The 17,923-nt window shown below is 53.3% G+C and overlaps 4 protein-coding genes across 4 annotated transcripts; 3 read left to right on the forward strand and 1 right to left on the reverse strand.

Annotated features, from left to right (window-relative positions):
• Window positions 1-501: 501 nt before the first annotated feature.
• Window positions 502-2,026, reverse strand: BDP55DRAFT_640263 (superoxide dismutase [Cu-Zn]). Its single transcript, XM_060573325.1, has 4 exons — window positions 1,940-2,026; window positions 1,351-1,530; window positions 1,013-1,261; window positions 502-957 (listed from the first exon to the last, which is right to left on the reverse strand). The coding sequence occupies exons 1-4, from the start codon at window positions 1,950-1,952 to the stop codon at window positions 935-937; spliced, it is 465 nt and encodes a 154-aa protein (XP_060436797.1). The 5' UTR covers window positions 1,953-2,026; the 3' UTR covers window positions 502-934.
• On the forward strand, window positions 1,717-2,728 carry BDP55DRAFT_7816 (uncharacterized protein). Its single transcript, XM_060581219.1, has one exon. It carries the CDS (start codon window positions 2,026-2,028, stop codon window positions 2,602-2,604), a length of 579 nt encoding a protein of 192 aa, XP_060436798.1. The 5' UTR covers window positions 1,717-2,025; the 3' UTR covers window positions 2,605-2,728.
• A 4,186-nt stretch (window positions 2,729-6,914) lies between these two features.
• BDP55DRAFT_722309 (CNH domain-containing protein) lies at window positions 6,915-12,092 on the forward strand (the record flags this gene model as incomplete). The annotated part of the gene is made up of 4 exons (XM_060578585.1): window positions 6,915-7,478; window positions 7,541-10,351; window positions 10,400-11,065; window positions 11,118-12,092. The coding sequence occupies 4 exons, from the start codon at window positions 6,915-6,917 to the stop codon at window positions 12,090-12,092; spliced, it is 5,016 nt and encodes a 1,671-aa protein (XP_060436799.1).
• A 1,625-nt stretch (window positions 12,093-13,717) lies between these two features.
• Window positions 13,718-16,171, forward strand: BDP55DRAFT_640279 (beta-lactamase). Its single transcript, XM_060573326.1, has 5 exons — window positions 13,718-13,786; window positions 13,863-14,438; window positions 14,548-14,667; window positions 14,757-15,943; window positions 15,999-16,171. Exons 2-4 carry the CDS (start codon window positions 13,910-13,912, stop codon window positions 15,869-15,871), a joined length of 1,764 nt encoding a protein of 587 aa, XP_060436800.1. The 5' UTR covers window positions 13,718-13,786; window positions 13,863-13,909; the 3' UTR covers window positions 15,872-15,943; window positions 15,999-16,171.
• Window positions 16,172-17,923: the final 1,752 nt, after the last annotated feature.

Genomic DNA, 17,923 nt, shown 5'->3' on the forward strand with positions numbered 1-17,923 from the left:
AACCATTGGAAAGGGAGAAAACAGTAAACGTACCGGTAGATGAGGAAGAGCTTGGTAAGGGAAACGGAGAGAGAGGATGTAGAGATGATTTTCGGGGGATAGAGAGAGGGAGAGATGTTGGGTTGGAAAGGAGAGTTAGCAAAGGCGATTGTTCGATCAAACGTTCGACAGTCGTACCGCCTTTTTGACAGCTTGCCTCAATTTCGCCCGGTCTCGAGCAAGCAAGTGTGGGGAAAGGAGTTCAGGGACCACAGTCCACACGGAGGCATGGGTAGCAGCTCGCCGGTGGCCAGTAACAGTGGCGGGTGCTCTTAAGCGAGAGCGGGGTTGCAGCTACCTTATGTAAGGTGTCGCACTTGCGGTTTTGGTTGCTAAGGACAGCTTCCCCCTTGAACAACAACAATCCGTCACTTGAGCAAGGAATGACTGGTTTTTGAGAAGCAAACTACCTTACCTTATCTGTCAATGGCAGTGTACATAATTCAGGTTTTTTTTCTTCTTTTTTTTTCTGGTTTTTGGTTCTTGTTGGCGTACAATTCCCCACCTCTCATATGCCTTATTCAGAGATTGCCAGATGAATGGCGGCGTGTCGCAGCTGTTACCAAAGAAAGGCACCATCATGCCAGTATTAGCAGCGTTCACGTCATTTCCTACCCCTCACAGTGCAAGGACCAGCCAGCCCCGCAACTCCCGCTGGCGTTTAGGTTCAGGTCTGATGCCATTCACCAAGCCAATTCAGAGAGACGTTTTACAGTGATTTTTTTTGTATTACTTTTGAGGATGCCGTACTAAAGTTGGAAGCCTGCGACTATCACCATTCAGCTGCCTTCAATACAGTCGGCCAGCTTTGTGGAATGAAGCAGATAGGGAGCTTGATAACCCCACCTCAGATGACAATCCGTCCCAAAACAGTAGCTATTTAGGTACGACAAGCTTAGTTGGAGATACCAATAACACCTGCATTGAATGATTAGTATGGCCCGTCTGGTAGAAAGCATTGGTGTGTACATACCGCAGGCGGGACGGGGACCGGCGTTGCCAGTCTTGAGGGACTCCTCGTTGTCACCCTTGCCGAGGTCGTCGGTGCCGCCGTGGACAACGACGGTACGGCCGATGACGCTCTCGGGGCCGATCAGCTTAACGTGCTTGTCGGTAACGGTACCCTTGGAGTTACCCTGGGCATCGGTCTCGATGTTGCCAAGGTCACCGACGTGGCGGTTCGCGTCCTCGGGGGCGCCGTGAGTCTTGTTGTGGGGGTTGACTGCAGCGTTCCGTGGTTAGCGACCACGTCTAACTTGCTTCTCGCTGACTGAAGGCGTTGCTTCGGATATAACTCTCGAGAGTACTTACAGTGAGGGCCGGCAGAGGTGCAGCCGTTGGTGTTGTCACCGAAAGTGTGGATGTGCATGCCACGCTTGGCGCTGGCGTCGTTACCGGTGATATCCCAGGTAATGGTGGTGGGAGCGGACTCGGACTCCTGCTCGAAGACGACGGAGCCGGTGACCTTGGAGTCACCACGGACGACAGCGACTGGGAGCCAAAGTTAGCCAACTGATTCATCCATCATCTTGACAAAGCATGTGCCCCTTTGCAACCCTTCCTCGAGGAAAGCCATCTCCCCCCCTTTGGCTTTCTCCACGACGGGAACGACGGGAACCATCTGGATTCGAACCAAACGGATCGACAGTGGACAGCGCAAGGAACACGAGGATGGAGTTCGATCGAGCTTGAAGATTGGCCAGCGGTAAGCTGATTCCCAGTCGTAGGCACGTCGCGGAGCCATCAGGGTGTTTGCTTCTCCCACGTCGTTCCAAAACCCGCTCAATCCAGCGCAAATTGGATGGTCGGACTGCGGTTACCCCTCCATCCCCGGCACTGCGGCCCTGCACTAGGCCGACGGGGAAGGTTGGTATCCGTGTATATAAAGAGTGACACTTACCAGCCTTGACCATTTTGAATGACTTTGGTGTTGTTTTGGGTTTGAATTGGTTTTGTTGTTTTGCGGATGTGTTGCTCAAGCAGCGGATGTTGAGGAGAAGAAATGATGAAAGTTTAAGGTGCAAAGAGGGGAAGAAGGGGAAAGTACCTTATGGAGTCTCTGAGACGAGCCAGCCACCCAGCTCAGACGGGGAGAACACTGGGGAAAAGAGAGAGACACACAACACCTCACCTCAATACGGAATACCTCACTGTGAATGGATAGGGGCGGGCACTTACGGCCGGCTTGCACGAACTCTGTGGACGCCCAATGAGGGACGAGAAATGTGGTATTCCGTAGCCAGGAAAATGCACAATTCGGAATTCCGAGGGACAGAAGCTCGCCTCGCCTCGCCTTGTCTTCCCTCAGAGAACCGCTGGATCGCAGCAGCACGGCAAGGTTGCTCGTCTTCTCGCCCGCTGGCATTTCCCCTAAAGTCCGGCCAGTCACCCAGTCTACCCCTCCTCTCCGACTCTGACAGGTATTATGCCGTGGTCCAAGTCCCGATGAATGGACAGCCGCATACGCTATCACGCCCAGCTTGCGCTTGGATGGTGGGGGAAGCTGCTGCCCCGCTCCCACAATATCTCATTGCCGTCATCTTGGTCCAAGTGGGTTCGGGTTGAGCTTCATGAGCATCTGGTTGGCTAATGGTCTGGCAGTTCTCCGGGATGCTTACAAATGAATGGATGGTGCAATACGATGGTGAACGGGAAGGTACTGCGACTACGGGCATTCAACAAAGGAAGTCGCTACCTTGCCGTACCTTACCTTGCCTTGGATAGCTCAGGTGCCGTATTCTTGGTCCTGCCAGTTCGGTCTTTGGACATGCCTTCGAAAAGAGAGCCGGTGCTCGGCCTGCCATGCCCTGAGCATGGCGCGCGCGAGTGCCACAGTTGACAACTTGATAATCCAACAGAAGCCGATCCAACTGTGGCTTGAACAGCGGCGAACTCGGCGAATGGCTGCTGCAGAGTCAGCGGCGCCGTCAGCAACACGGCGGCGCACCTTACTTTATTGTCCGAAAGTTACGGGAGTGGCTCGCAGAAAAACCAAAGGCCACGGAGCCAGCCTCTTCACTCGGTACCGACTTGCAACTCGCAGGGTATAAGCCACAGTACAGCTTCTGGATGATGATACGGGAGGCAGCCAGGTGCATTCAAAGACTGGTCTGTGTTGATAGCCGACCCGGCACCGTGCGACTATAGTCAGATTTGGTCGATAGAGTTTGGGTGCCATCGAGAGCTTCAGCCATTATCCATTATGCGCCATACGTTATCATCAACGCTAGCGTGGAGCTCTGGCCATATGGCTGGCGGGGTCGTTTCGAGGCCTCTCTTGCGGACAACTTCTTTGACATCATGACTGCACTGCAGAGATCATGAACATGTCAAATTTGAAACATCCAAATCTGACAGACCTGAATGATGATCAGTCAAAGTCTGCGCTTCGATTATTCTGGCGCGCAGGAGAGACGGTTGCGAGCGCTCATTGAATCGTCGGGTGAGTCCATAGAGGTCGATATCAACTACCATCATCCCTGGAACCTGTGGTCAACCTCGGCACATAGCTGGAGGTTGACTATCAAGTCCCTATCATCACGCAAGTCGACATCCGCTTGGCCAGCACCGGCTTGTTCGGAACTAGCTGCAGTCGTGTATGTCGAGCAATGAAGACGGAGTTCCATAGAAGGACAATAGCGAGCAGCTGGAACAGACTTGAAGCATCAGGGGTGCCCGCCATGCCTCCTGCATGAGTCTGAACCATTCGACCAGTCAAGAAAGGCAGTTTGATGGCTAGGGAATGTAATGTTGACGGCTGCGGAGACCAATCCCGTGGCGCCCTGCCCTCCAGATGCAGTCAGCCCTACGGACCAGAGCTTACACAGTCCGGTCGCTTCTTGTGTTAGTTGGTCGAGTAATACCGGCTGTACAGTCTTTCCTCGCCATACTGTAATACAGAATAGCTGGTGCGCGTAAACGCAAGATGCCGAGAGAGATAATGCTCCATATGGCATCTCGTTTCCGAATGTGATGGGGCTACCAACTGAATGAGATAATACAGGAGATAGGCGGGCCAAGTATACGCGACGCGCGGGTTAGCAGCCACGGCAGCGATCCCGGTGGGACACGTGGTATGTATTACTTGACATTCTCCTTGCCATGCTTGCAGAGGTATGGTGTTCACTGTTAGGTACGTAGGAATTCCAGATTTTAGTCTGTGGTCGGTGCCAGTGGAGGAGAATCGCAACCGACCGAAATTCGGATTTCCAAATGGTCCATTCCACGGCCGAAATGTCTTCAGCGAGTGCGTCTCTGAGTGACTGGGAACAGAAAAGTTAATCGAGAGACGAGACGTTGGAAAAGCATGCGGATAAGTCGGGCATGGTCATTATGTTTCCTTTTTTTCGTTTCCAAAACGACGATTGATGAAGCTGGACCTCCCGCGGGCCGCGCAACACATTCCCCCTGTCGGACGTTGTGGGAGAATATACGAGAATGGGGTTCGCTAGCAGATTAATATCCACCCGGCAGGGACCCCGAATTGTAGGAATTTTCCGTGCGGCCAGGTTTTGGACAGGGTCATCCAACCGTCGTGCAGCCCAAGTGCGCGGTTAGTCGAAATACGAGACTGGAAGAAGGAGGTGGTAAATCGGGGGAAGCCGACGTGATGTGTTGCTGCTGGGATCATATGAGTACCTATAAGAGACTTGAGTGATCATTTGCTGAAGTCTTGTGCCCTCATTATTTCGTACTCATCGTCTGTCTGTCAGGTTGTCAGCAGTGAGCACAGCAGCAAACACCAAAAGAATGCGAAACCACCTAAGCGGGTGAGAATGTAGTGGTGAGGTGGTGAGGTGGTGAGGTGGTATTCTTCGGTGGTGAAGAAGGCGTGAATGTCGCAAGGCAGGAAACGAAACAGATCAACGTACGGATAGGCCATTGGCTCGCAGCCCCCGAGTACACTACTGTTCCAACTTGTCCATCCTGTTGGTAGTCTGTACGGGATACGGTCGTCGAGAATCACACGTACTCCGTACTCGAGCCAATTCAGCATTGACTTTGAGACTGGGCCATTGTGTTCATCTGGGACCGGAACGAAGTAAAGTTGATGGGAAGTTAGACTGGGAACATCAGACGGCTACTGAACCCCACGGTCCTCAATGTCTGAGAGTCGCTCACCTCTAATTCTACCTTGCCTTAGGTACACCCGGTCCTGCCGTCTTCTTCAGTGTCCCTTCCTTCCTTCCTTCCTTTTTTCCTTCCCCCTCTATTCTGAGTAGGTACGTAGACACTATGTATTCCAAAAAAAAAAAAAAAAACTTGGGAAAGAGCGATGAATGAAGTGATGAGTGGAAAGAAGTAAGTACGTATCTGGGCTCGTACCTTAATTGGACGTATCAATCAAGTCAGCCCAGCCCAGGCCACCTAGCTACACATGAGCAAAGTACCATCCCACTGCCCACAAGCCCTGAAGGTACTTCATTACACCCAAATGATCCAGTCAAACGTCCTCGCTCATCTTCCCCATCCTGTCCGTCCCAGTTCATTCTGGTGCGGCCAAGCCAAGACTCTCTCGGCCCAGCTTCAATTTCTTCTTCACCTGGGGCCTTTTCACAACACATGACGGCCCGGATTGCTAGGTACCTGGCTTAATTCCTTTTCTGGCCAGTTTGTTCCTGTTGGTGCCTCATATTTTGGACCCAGCGCCGCTCCCATACCTGCACTCACAACTTCTCATCAGGTACCTTACCTTACCTGAACCTGACCTTTACCGAACCTGGTACCCAATTCATCATTAGCGAAAAGAGAGTGAGATGTGCTGTCTCTCTTCTTCTACACACCTCACACCACAAAGCGACCGACACGAAACCATCGCTCCTCGTCGTCTGACTTGGGAAATATAGTCGGCCAGCCCACGGAAATTTCCCACCCGGTCGCCCACCCCGCAAACTCCCACGGGGGGTCAGACATCGAGGGAGAGGGTAAGAGCGCAACACACCGACGAACGCGGAACTACGTGCGACTTGACTTCCTGGTCTACGAGGAGAGGGGCTACGAAAGACGGGAAGAAAGAAACCAAAGACCTCAGGAAGACCAGCACTATCCTAGGAGAGAACCTCAGACACTCACTTTCGGGATTCGCAAGATTACGCTGCCCTGCCTGTACAGAGCACTGCACCACCGCCAGCCGCAGGCCAACCCCGACGATTCTGACCTTGCGACGGGACTCCTGTGACGACTCTCCAGCCCCGTTCTTGTGGCTTGGTTTTCGCTCTCGCCTCCAGGCAGACGCACCGTGTCGCACCGTGTTATTCGTCAGGTTGCTTCACTGCTTCACCTCTTCTCATCACCCGCCCAGCGAACAGACGGAGAGCCCTTCTGACAGCAGCCGACCATTATTTTCACTGGGCACTTGTTGGTCGAGGTCGCACCGCTCTTTTCACCACCTGACGCCCTTTCGACTGTTCAACGCCCCGTTTGCCGCGCGACGGTCGCCTTGAGCCTGCCAGTCCTAGCCCAGATCAGCCCGACAACCTTCTCCAAATTACTGTCGCCGCACATCACTGCCCAGAGGGTAGCCCCAAAGACGTCAGTCCTATTACCAGGCCCGCCTGCGCCGCACAACAGCACCACCCGCGAGGCTCACCCCGCGACCATCCGGACAAACAACTGTACTACTTACCATCATTCACTTCCCATCCCGGCCACATCGCCAAACATACAAAAACACTCTCTCCGGCGCATGTACAGACGAACCCGCGAACAACGAAACCGCACCGTATAACGAGCAACTGTCCGATCGAGCTCGCCGCGAACAGATGCAATCGAGCACAACCCGGCATTCTGCTTAGGTCGACGACGCAGCAGCTTGTCGCAGAGACGGATTTCTACAGCCAGTCACGTCGTCATTGTACTCGTCCTGCGCGATCACCATGTCTTTTCGAGGCGACGGTCAGCGCCGTTATGGCCATATCCCCCCGGTACAATACCCCACACCCGACCAGTCGCAAGATCAGTCGGCTTACCTCGGGCGGCGGCCGAGTTTCAACAACGGCGACGATGCCGCAATGTTCGATCAGGGCCGGGCGCAAGCTCGTGGTCATCAGCAGTCTGCCTCGAGAGGAGGCGAAGACGAACTCTTTTTGACAAGCCCGACAACTTCAAGCCATTCTGGAGGCCGGCACAGCTACGGATCGACAAACAATGCGCTTTCCGGTTACCAACACCAGTACCAAGCTTCCTCGCCTCCAACCTCTTCGCATTCTAGCTACAACCCGCAGGCCTTTGCGCGGACGCCTTCGACGGCCTCGACGTCTCTCCCATACCACCCCGGTCCCCCGAGTCGATACGGATCTGCCGCTTCGCCGACATCATACACAGCTCCAACACAATCTAGCTACCAGCCGGCGGCCTACAACCCGGCTGCATATGCGAGCGCAACAGCCCCCAGCGTCAACCGACATACTCCGGCTATAACAATTACAGTCAAAGCTACGGTTCTCCGACGGCTCCTCAATCCTCTCAGGGGTTCGGCCACTCACCTACCTCCTCATACCAGGGCACTTTCCCCTCCGCGCCATCCGCGACTTCGCCGGCACCGACCTATGACTCGACTTTTTCGCAGTCTTATGGCAACAACTATAACTCCTATCCAACAAATGGTAACAGCTCGGCAGCGTCGTACGCTTCGGACAACTCGCAAACACCCTACCCGATCCAGTCATCGATGCCAATCGGGCCAAACTACGCCGATCCCTCTTCCTTTTACAGCAGGTCTGACTCGGCAGCATCCCCGATTCCGTCTCCGCAGATTCAACAGCAGCACTCCCCCGGCTTGCAACGACACCCTACAAATGCCCCTCTACCCAGCCGGCCGATGGATGAGCCCACCTGGGACCCGAGCGCCATCACTCCCACAGACGAGGACCAAGCTCAACTACAAGACTCTCTGCTCCAAGACATTGAGGCTGAGTTGGGCGGCCGGCACCGCCCCATGCCCATCAACGGACAATTCTCCGACGACGAGCTTCAAGGACTCCGGCGATATAACTCAGATCTGGCTTCCGCCGGCATGGCACCCACCTCGAACGCGCCGCCTGCAAACCGGGCTCCGATTCCGACATTCGATTATGACGATGATGACGACGACCCAGAGGGAACTGCGGGGGTGTTGGCAATGCAGCAAGCGGAGCTGGACGACAAGAGATTCAGCAGCGTGCCATTTGCTTTCCCCGAGCCAGTCAATATGAACCCTCTTCCACCGCCACCCGAAGAACAGAGTGATGATACCGACTACGGCGGGATGGACTTGGGTGCGCTCGCTGGCGGGTATGCTGGCAACTTGGCATACGGCAGCGAAGTTGGCCCAACACCGGCCCAGGACGGATCACGGCCGCTGCCCAACCCCAACGACTACGATGTTTCTCACGAGGCCTACGAACGGGCTCCTGCTTTCCGAGATGCTGAAGTCGACTACGGCGGTACTGGCGGCCTGCAGGCACCGTCCGCTCACCGGCTGAGCTTCGATGATGGCGATGAACACGTATCGCTGCACTCGAAACAGAGTGGCAGCGAGTCACCGTACAAGGAGGACTACCCTGACCTCTACTACCATCCAGGTCTTTCCAATAGACCGCTTCCGGCGCTTCCCCCAGGCCCCGGTAGCGACACAAGCTCTCTACTCTCAGTTCACCCAACAACTCGCAGCTACCACTCCCACTCGCTCAGCACCGACTCGAGGACACTGCATGATGGCGGTTCGGACTACTATGGAGGAGGTTCTACTACCGGCCTCAACTCTCCATTCCCGGAGCGATCCATTTCCCTGTCGAGCCACAGTCACACGCCCCAAGTCCAAGCCCCGGTTCGGTCACGGACAGACGCCGCAGAAGAGAGGAGGAAGATGGCCCGCTACCAGACTCAGCAACAACAGCTTGCGGCGCAACAAGGCCTTCCATACGATGGGTATGAGTCGAATACTCCGTCCTCAATGACGTACGACGTAATTACACTACCTAGCGGCCGTAAGAGGAAGTTTGTGCCGTCCAAGCTTACTTCTGGCGATATCAGGAGGTGCTCTGAACCTTGGGCTCTCAGTGGAATCGCCTCATGGATTCGCGAAATGGCCGATGGCGAACCGGACTTAAAGCAGAAAACAGTCGAAGAGGCATTGCTCAAGCTGTTCACCGAAAAGGTTCCTACCATTAATGTTGCCGATGCTGAGCTCCTGAGCACACTCGTCTCACAGCTGATGCTGGACGCTGGAGTTCTTGTGCCAGAGGAGGAGTGGGTCAAGTTCGGAAGCGGTACAATATCCGGAGTCCTACCTCAATTGACGGGCTATGGCTGTTATGCTTCGAAATTGCATGATGACGACTCGCAACCTGGACGCTGCTACTCGCATCATTGCATGAGGACGCTTAGAAAGGCCAACCTGGATGATATGCTCCTCGAAGAGGTTAAGCCGGCGGATTGGAATGTTCATTATAAGATACAAGACGCCGAACTCGCCGAAAAGCCGAAGAAGGAGATTGAGCGTCAGCACGTCCTCCATGAGATCGTCAACAGCGAGGAGTACTTTGTCAATCAACTCGAGGTTCTCCGGGTACTTTACCGAGACCATCTGCGGAACTCCCAGCCTCCCATTATTCCACCCAACAAGATCGATAAGTTCCTTCAAGTCGTGTTTGGGAAGGCAGACGCCGTCCAGCTCGTCAACAAGGACAACCTTCTGGCACAGCTCAAATACCGGCAGCAAGAGCAGGGCCCCTGGGTGTCAGGATTCTCTGATCTCTTCCGTGAATGGATCCGGAAGGCCAAAGATATCTACATCGACTATGCGTCTCAATTCCCGTATGCAGAGTACATGGTGCGGAAAGAGTCTGACCGAAACCTTCTATTCCGCAATTTCCTGGAACAGGTCATGAGACACAAGCGCTCCGAACGTTTGGGATGGCAGCATTTCCTCAAGACCCCCATCACACGTCTACAGAGGTACTCCTTGCTTCTAGAAACGGTTGAGAAGAAGACTCTTCGAGACGATGAGGAGAAGGCCAACTTGGCCAGGGCAATCGCCGAGATCCGCAATGTCACAATGGAATGTGACACAAAGGTTGCCGAGATGCAAAAGAAGGTTGAAATGATGGAGCTCAACTCAATGCTCGTCCTCAGGCCTGGTTTCCACTCCGTCCTCAACCTTGACCATCTTGGTAGGGAGCTTATCAAGCAGGGCGATCTGCAGAGAATGGGCTCGAAGGGTGTCAGATGGGTGGACACGCACGCCTTGCTGTTTGACCACTATTTCATCCTCGCAAAGGTCGTGAGTCCGAAAGACGTCAGAGGGGAGAAGAAGTATGACGTATCAAAAGAGGTAAGTTAGTTATACCACCGACCCAAACATTGATGCTGACAGTTGTAGCCCATTCCTATGCCTCTGTTATTCCTCGACAGCATGAACGACGACCCTATTTCGAAGCAGAAGGGCATTACTGCTCCTTTGGCCCGCGCTGGCGGCGCAGGTTCAGATCCAAGGTTGAATCGGATTGCTACCAACGGCACTGAGCGCCCGGGACTGGAACATGTCGCAACAAGCTCTTCGATCGGATCGACCTCAGCGGCCAGGCTTACGCCGACAATGTCCAACGACCCTGAGGGCAAGATCCTCTACCCTTTCAAGATTAAGCACCTGGGCCACGAGACATACACACTGTATGCTACATCAGCTCAGAGCCGCGCTGAATGGGTTGAGAAGATTATTGAGGCCAAGACACGACACGCCAAAGCTCTGTTCTCTCAGAATGCTGAGCCATTCCGTCTACGCGTACTGGCAGACAGCGCATTCGTATATGATGCGGCTTCAGCTGTTGGCAGACAACCAGGCGTTCCCATCCGCGGCACCCCTCTCGACCGAGCTGTTCGGGAGATTGAGGAAGTGTATGGACCAGGCAGAGGACCAGCTCCCGTATGTAGAGCCCAGGTCAATTGTGCTTGCGGCTTCAATGCATTTGGCAAGTCGATCGTTGCCATCGGAACAGATTATGGCGTGTACATCTCCGATGCCACGAATCCCCGAGGCTGGATGAGGGTAAGTTGAAAGTTTGAACGCATAGCATAGCTGATTGCTAACAAGTCTACAGAGTGTGCAAACAAATAGAGTGACACAAATAGCTGTTTTGGAGGAGTTCTCCGTGTGTCTCGTTATTGCAGATCGCTCTCTCATCGCTTACCCCCTCGATGTAATTGCGCCAGTATCGAACTTCCCTGCCCCTGCTCACGACAACCCGAGACGGGCGCCACAAAGGTTAGCAAAGGATGTTGCCTTCTTTGCCACGGCGCGCATGAAGGAACGCATGTTGGTATTCTTCAAGCGGAAGGAAGGTATGCATAACACCTTCAAGGTAATTGAACCCGTCTTTCAAAAGGCTTCAGAAAAGAGACCTCGTATCTTTGGTGGCCGTAAGGGTTTGGGAGGCAGCACCGACTCCTTCCGCGACTACGACGAATTCTACCTTCCGACGGAATGCTATTCTCTCAATCTCTTCCAGAGCTATATCGCCGTATCAACGGCAAAGGGATTCGAGTTGCTTACCCTCGACAAGAAGCAGACAATGTCTATCCCCGACCTGAAACAGCCTGCCATTGCGAACATTGCAAGCAGGATACGGGATCAAAGACCTCTAGGCATGTTCAGGTTGAACGACCAAGAGTTCTTGCTGGCGTACGAGGATTGTGCAGTCTACGTAGACAAGCACGGCGACGTGAGTCGCACTTTGATTATGGAGTACTCGGGCAAGCAGAAGAAGGCTACGAGCGCGACAATGTATGGCCAGTACCTTCTCCTTTTCAACGGAGACTACGTCGAGGTGCGCAACGCCGAGAACGGTCGCCTCAGACAAATCATTGCAGGTCGCGATGTTAGGTGCCTTGACTTTGGCGTTAGAGGCCCGACTGGTGGCAATGCCTCTGCCTCACAAAACAGTTGGCTCGGCGGGCAGACACCCGCAGGGGAGGACTCCAAGGGAACAGTTAAGATATCCATGAGTCACCCAGAACAACACGGCGTCCAGGTCGTTCTCGAGATGCTTCTCAACAACGGGCATATGGAGAAATAGAACAGGACAGTACGGTGGTTCATATCGGACGAGATGCATCGGGATGCCATGATTGATGAGAGGAATACTTTGACGCTTCCCATGGCTGGGCTGGCGGTCAATGTCTACTGGCAAATTTCACAACCTTTGGAAAAAAAAAAGTAGCTCAGAGAGCCGTTTGTTTCCTGACTGGCGAGGATGAGTGTGGATATGATACTGTGCGCAGACCGCAAGGCGTTTTGGGTCGACAAGAATCATGCGAGGGTTTTTACCGTCCGTTGGAAAGGGTTGACTGGTGGCAGCGGCGGTGGCAGCGGACTAGGCGGATCATGTGCTTCCCAGGCCACGGCTTGGTTTATTTCTTCTCTTCTTCCTCTTTTCTTGTTCGATGTTCAAGTAAGGCAACCTTTTTTCAACTGATATAGCCTCGGGATGTGTTGTCCCCGTAGAGGAGGAATATAACGATTTCCACGTTGATTTACCTGTGTTTTTTTTTGATGTGTTGGTACCTTGAACTCGCACTTGCAGCTGAAGGGGCTTCGGATCCGAGCTAGACAACGAGATTTACTTGGTTAAACATACAATTGAATCGTACACGACCTGTCATGGACTAGAAGTCAAAGGTTGACATGCCCGGTTTCTGGTCAAAGGAGATCTTACAACGACTCGGATGGAATGGGAGAGCCTTGGCTTTACGAGAGACATGTACGAGTATTTACTTTGCCTCTTTTTTTTTGCTATCACCTGCCCTATCACCTAGGGAAGTACTTACCAAGATGGGTAGGTGCAAGTAGACAGGTTGCGCAGCCGCCGGGGGGTCATGGTTTCTTGGCTGCATCTAGGTACGTCAGTTGTCAGCATAAGCATCGGGGGTCGCGGGCAAGCAAGGTATTGGTATTCGGGAAGGTGAATCTGCCAACCTGGTGTGTGGGCAGCTCGCCTGAATAACTACAAATTGCTTGAAGGCTGGACTGGTGCTTGTTAATACAACTCGTGCTTTCATGAAGGGAATTGAGCGGCCTTGGTGTTGTTGTTCGGGGGTGGTCAACCCAGGTGAGGAACACTTACAAGGTTAGCTCAGCTGCAGTCACCTTGGAATACAGATCAAATTGAATTGAAGGAAGCTAATAGGGCTGCTCAATGTCGTTGTATCATATTTGTGCTTTCCATCGTGTCGTTTGGGCATTACCTACGCCACCGACGGGCCTTTTGTCAAAATGAGCCCCCCCCCGAAGAGGGTATTAGGTTGAGAGTCAGGAGAGGATCAAATGAGCAGCAGCCTTGGCATCCAAGTGACGTTCCATTTCCGCGCCCGGTTTCCGTGGGGTTTTTAGGGTCATTTTGTTCGAGGTAAGGCTGGTAAGCCCGCCGGGGTTTCGGCGGCGGGCAGCAAGCACGTCAAGGGTTCGGATCCTGCTGCAAAGTGCTGTGTGCAATGCAACGTGCATGGCATAACGAGGACGGGTATTTGGGCGCTGCCGCCATGGCTCGGTGCGGAAGGTCGGGAAGGACGGGCGGACTTCTAGAATGTGTGGGATTGTCTTCCATGCTTTAGTACGGCGTGAAGGAGGGTGGAAGCATGTGGCTAGAACTGTGTATATAACAGATGGATGCCCTTGGAACCATGATTGAGATAAGACTTGAGTTACGAGAGTGAAGTCGGAACGAAGTGAGTGAGTGAAGCACCACTCCCGTTCTTCATCTCTTGAGAAGTAGTGAGTTTCGATCTAATAACCCAAGACTTTGCGTACAACACTCGAGATGTATCTGTCAGACTAACACAACTTAAAGACGAAACCTCATCTCCCAAGAAAACCAAACCCCAACCTCATCCAACAATGCGCACCTCACTCCCCCTCCTAACAACCCCCTCCCTCCTAGCTCTTGCTCACCTCGCAACCGCAACACCATACCAATGCCCTCCCCTCGGCGCCGTCCTCCCCGCCGCAAAATTCCCCTCAACACACCCCTCCGTCCGCGCCGCCGTCGCAACCTTCCTCGCGGCCCTAGAAGCCGAGACGGCAGCCTACAACGCGTCCGCCATCTCCATCGGCGTCAGTTCCGCTTTCGAGACTGTTGGTACGGAACCGCTGGTGGATTTCCATTTTACGCCGCGGGATCGCGATGCGCTGGGCGCGCAGGCGGTGGATCGGGATACGGTGTACCGGCTCGCGAGCGTGAGTAAAGTGTTTCCGGTGCTGGCTGCGTTGCAGAGGGATGATGTTTTGCGGTGGGATGAGAGTGTGGTGAAGTATATCCCCGAGTTGGGGGAGGGTACCGTAGGAAGGAGTAAGGTTGAATATGTGGATTGGGGGGATGTTAGTGTTGAGGCTGCTGCTGTTCATTATGCTGGCGTTGGGGCTGATAGTAAGTCAAACCAAGAAGGAGGAGGAGGAGGAGGAGGAGAAGAAGAAATGGCCTTTGCCTTCTCTTCCGTCGGCTTTGAAGGGGATTGTTGGCTGACCTTTGAGTGTAGTGATGACGGATGGAGCGGCGTATTCTGGTGATTGGAAGTCTCTCGGCCTGCCTCCTGTCTCTGAGGAGGAGAAGCCCAAGTGTGGAGGATTCCTCGGTGTTCAGAGTTGCTCCAGAGAGGGTATGTGTTCCCGGATGATATTTCCAAAGTTTTTGGATCCAAGTTTCTTTTTCAAGCGCCTGCCCTAAATAACTAACACAACACGCTAGAATTCCTAGACGCCATGAAGAACCGCCGACCGCCCGTCTACCCAGCCTTCCAAACACCAGTCTACTCAAACCTAGGCACGACTCTCGTAGGCATGGCAGTCGAAGGCGCCACAGGCAAGCCCTTCGAGGAAGTCCTCTTCGAATCCATCCTGAGACCAGCGGGAATGAGCAACACCACATACGGCAAGCTCCCCGCGAACCTGGAGACAATGTTCATCCCCGCCAACGACACCGAGTGGTTCAACTTCAACCTCGGCGCCCTGAACCCAGCCGGCGGCCTCTACTCCACCACGGCCGACATGCTCCGCTTCGGCGACGCCGTCCTCCAGAACCGCCTCCTCAGCCCGGCCAAGACGCGGCGGTGGCTCAAGCCTTCGGTATTTACGTCTGCGCCGGGCCAGTTTGTCGGTGCGCCGTGGGAGGGTATACTCTCAGATAACGTCACGGCGGACGGGAGGCTCGTGGAGATGTATACCAAGGGCGGCGACCTGATACTCTACCATGCCGGTTTGGCCCTGGTCCCGGAGCACGGCATTACCATGTCGATCCTCGTTGCCGGGCCGGAAGTCAGCGCCGCCGCGTTTTCGTATTACACGCTCAAGATGAACGAGTTCCTGCCCCCTTTGCTCCGCGCCCTCGACGAGGCGGCAAGAGACGAAGCCAAGGCGAGGATCGCGGGGACGTATGCGGATGAGGTGAGTAATTCCACCCTCACAATCTCGTTGGACGACGGGTGGGGACTGTTGTTGGAGGATTGGTATATGAAGGGGTTCGATGTCGTGCCGAATCTGGCCCGGTACTCGTTTTTGGGGGTCAACCTGACGGATCTGCCGCCTGCAACGGGGCGGACAGCGAGGTTGTATCCTACTGGGCTGGAGGAGGGGAATGTCACGGCGTGGAGGGCGGTGTTTGATACGTTTACGGCGGAGCAGCGGGATGTGATTGATGATATGTTCTTCTTTCCTAACGCGTCGTGCGTGTCGTGGTTGTCGATGGATCGGACGACGTATAACTACAAGGGGCTTGATCATTTCGAGTTTACGTATGGGGATGATGGGAGGGTTGAGAGTGTATTGCCGAAGCCGTTTAAGCTGAGCTTGAAGAGGGTTGACTAGGAGGATATGGAGGAGTAGAGATGGGTTGTTGATAGGCACGTCTACAATAGAGCGAGGTAGATATCAAGACTAGTAGAGATGAGTTGGTCCTTTGAAGAAGATATGTTTCTAGCGAAATACCTACCTAGGTACGGTTCGCATAAGATCAAAAGGTGACTGCAACAGCTGTCAGCATGAGTTAGATAGGCTCGAAGAAGTCTTGGTGTTTGTTTTCCGTGGCTTGCCTAATCTTGCTCGATAGGTAGAAAGGCATTAAGTATCAAGTTCCAACAGGCCTTGGGTTAGCTAAGAGTATGTTGTTGCTATTTTCTCATAGTAAGACCAACCCGGCGTTTACTCTAGTATTCTAGCACAACGAGCATGCAAGAGTGGCCAGAGTAATAACGGTGCCGACAGATGGTGTGAGACCTGCAATTTACACATAACTACTCGAAACTTCAGAGCTACAAGACTTCCGAAGCTGCCTCGATGATACGAAGTCGGTCGGCACGTGAGTTGTGTCATTACGAGCTAGAAGCTATAAAAAGACCAATTTGTGACAATTCGCCCAGAGATCTCTACACTAGAGTAAGTAGTTCTCGACTCTGATGCTGGGAAGCAGTGATCCTGGGTGACAACTCGAAAAGGTGCTCAAGGCAAGTCGTCGTAAAGAGATTAGTGAGTCAAAGTAGCCAATACGTCACGAAGCACTGTCTTGCCGCTAGTATCTCTCGTCCAATCCCTCGTAATAGCTGTTGAATACGTCAGCGATGAGGAAGAGGTGTTAGGGATATGGTTAATGATGAGCTGTATGCCTCCTTCTCGATTTTACATACACTTGCCACTAGCAGCTAGCCTCGAACAACCACCACTGCAAGTCATCATTGTTGCAAACCATACACCACGATCAGGTCCTGGCGTCATGCTCTGGTGTTTCTAGGATTCCAGGAATGGGGCGGAGGATTGCTGTTTAAATAGTACCGGAAAGTCTGTCTAACGCACCAAAGTGTCCGGTCTTCATCTCTGGTGCTTCTTTCGTCTGGAAAATCTAGTGCTAGTCACTGTTCTGTACGATAGGACATTTAATTATCTGATTACTAGAGTCAACCGACGAGGAACATACCTTAGGCTCAGACGGCCATCCAAGCATGAGGTGGACAGTGACATGCATGGACAGATGTGAACGGAAACGCGGCACAACCCTAGGAAAAGCTTAAGCCATCATAAGCCCCCTCGATCATCCACCTCAGTCATCATCAATTACACAGCAAAAACACACACACCTTGTACTCGAGGAGAGTGGGTGAGCATTTGATATCCAGCTCAGCCCCCTGACGACAGCCGCGAAAACAAATCACCAATCAAAATATGGATACGAACGATCGGCCCTGCAGGTCAGAAGCCCTGCCTTGCTTTCCTATCCCCATTTCCCCCAGGCTTCCACTTCATTGCCCAGGCTGAGTTCAGCTGGGGGGGGGGGATTTCAATATCCCATTTCCGTATCCGTATCTTTCTTTGCAATTCATCGGCTTGGCCAAGTAATAGTAGTAGTTAGATAGGCAGCAGAACAAGAAATCATTCATCCCACGGTAATAAGAATGAGAACAGGGGACGGAGAGTCCAAGAGGACCAAGACTCCGGAGTAGGATCAACTGGGGTGTGCTGCGTTGGTTCCAGGCTCCAGCTCTAGGTTCACACGGCAGCGCTAGGGGACTTTTTTTTTCCTGATACTCATTTGCCATTTACGTGTAAAATCCCTGACGTCCTCTTTATTGAAACTCCATCGGCCCATCGGGAACCCGTTGAAATTGACAAGAGACGAGCCGTCTAACGAACCCTTGAGGAAGCTAAGCGATTGCGAGATTTACCCCCCACCGGATACTTGACGGTGGGCCGGCCGTAGCTGATGTCCGAACCCGAAAAAGATGCAGCAATAAATTAACATTGCTCGTGACGGGAACGATTGAACCGGGGTTCTGGGAAGGGGTCAAGGGGTAGAGGGGCACGAAGGAGGATCTCCAGGCTGCACACCTCACACATTCACGAGCAGTGACAGCGCAGCTGCACAGCTTT

The sequence above is a fragment of the Colletotrichum godetiae genome (genome assembly GCF_030913485.1).
Source record: "Colletotrichum godetiae strain CBS 193.32 chromosome Unknown BDP55scaffold_1, whole genome shotgun sequence".
Taxonomy (NCBI): Eukaryota; Fungi; Ascomycota; class Sordariomycetes; order Glomerellales; family Glomerellaceae; genus Colletotrichum; species Colletotrichum godetiae.

Coding starts and splice junctions, on each gene's coding strand:
- BDP55DRAFT_7816 (XM_060581219.1), top strand. CDS start 2,026: ATGTTGAGGAGAAGAAATGATGAAAGTTTAAGGTGCAAAGAGGGGAAG.
- BDP55DRAFT_640279 (XM_060573326.1), top strand. CDS start 13,910: ATGCGCACCTCACTCCCCCTCCTAACAACCCCCTCCCTCCTAGCTCTT. Junction 14,439..14,547: donor TGCTGGCGTTGGGGCTGATA/GTAAGTCAAACC, acceptor CTTTGAGTGTAG/TGATGACGGATGGAGCGGCG. Junction 14,668..14,756: donor TCAGAGTTGCTCCAGAGAGG/GTATGTGTTCCC, acceptor ACAACACGCTAG/AATTCCTAGACGCCATGAAG.
- BDP55DRAFT_640263 (XM_060573325.1), bottom strand. Junction 1,262..1,350: donor CACCTCTGCCGGCCCTCACT/GTAAGTACTCTC, acceptor GGAACGCTGCAG/TCAACCCCCACAACAAGACT. Junction 958..1,012: donor CGGTCCCCGTCCCGCCTGCG/GTATGTACACAC, acceptor CATTCAATGCAG/GTGTTATTGGTATCTCCAAC.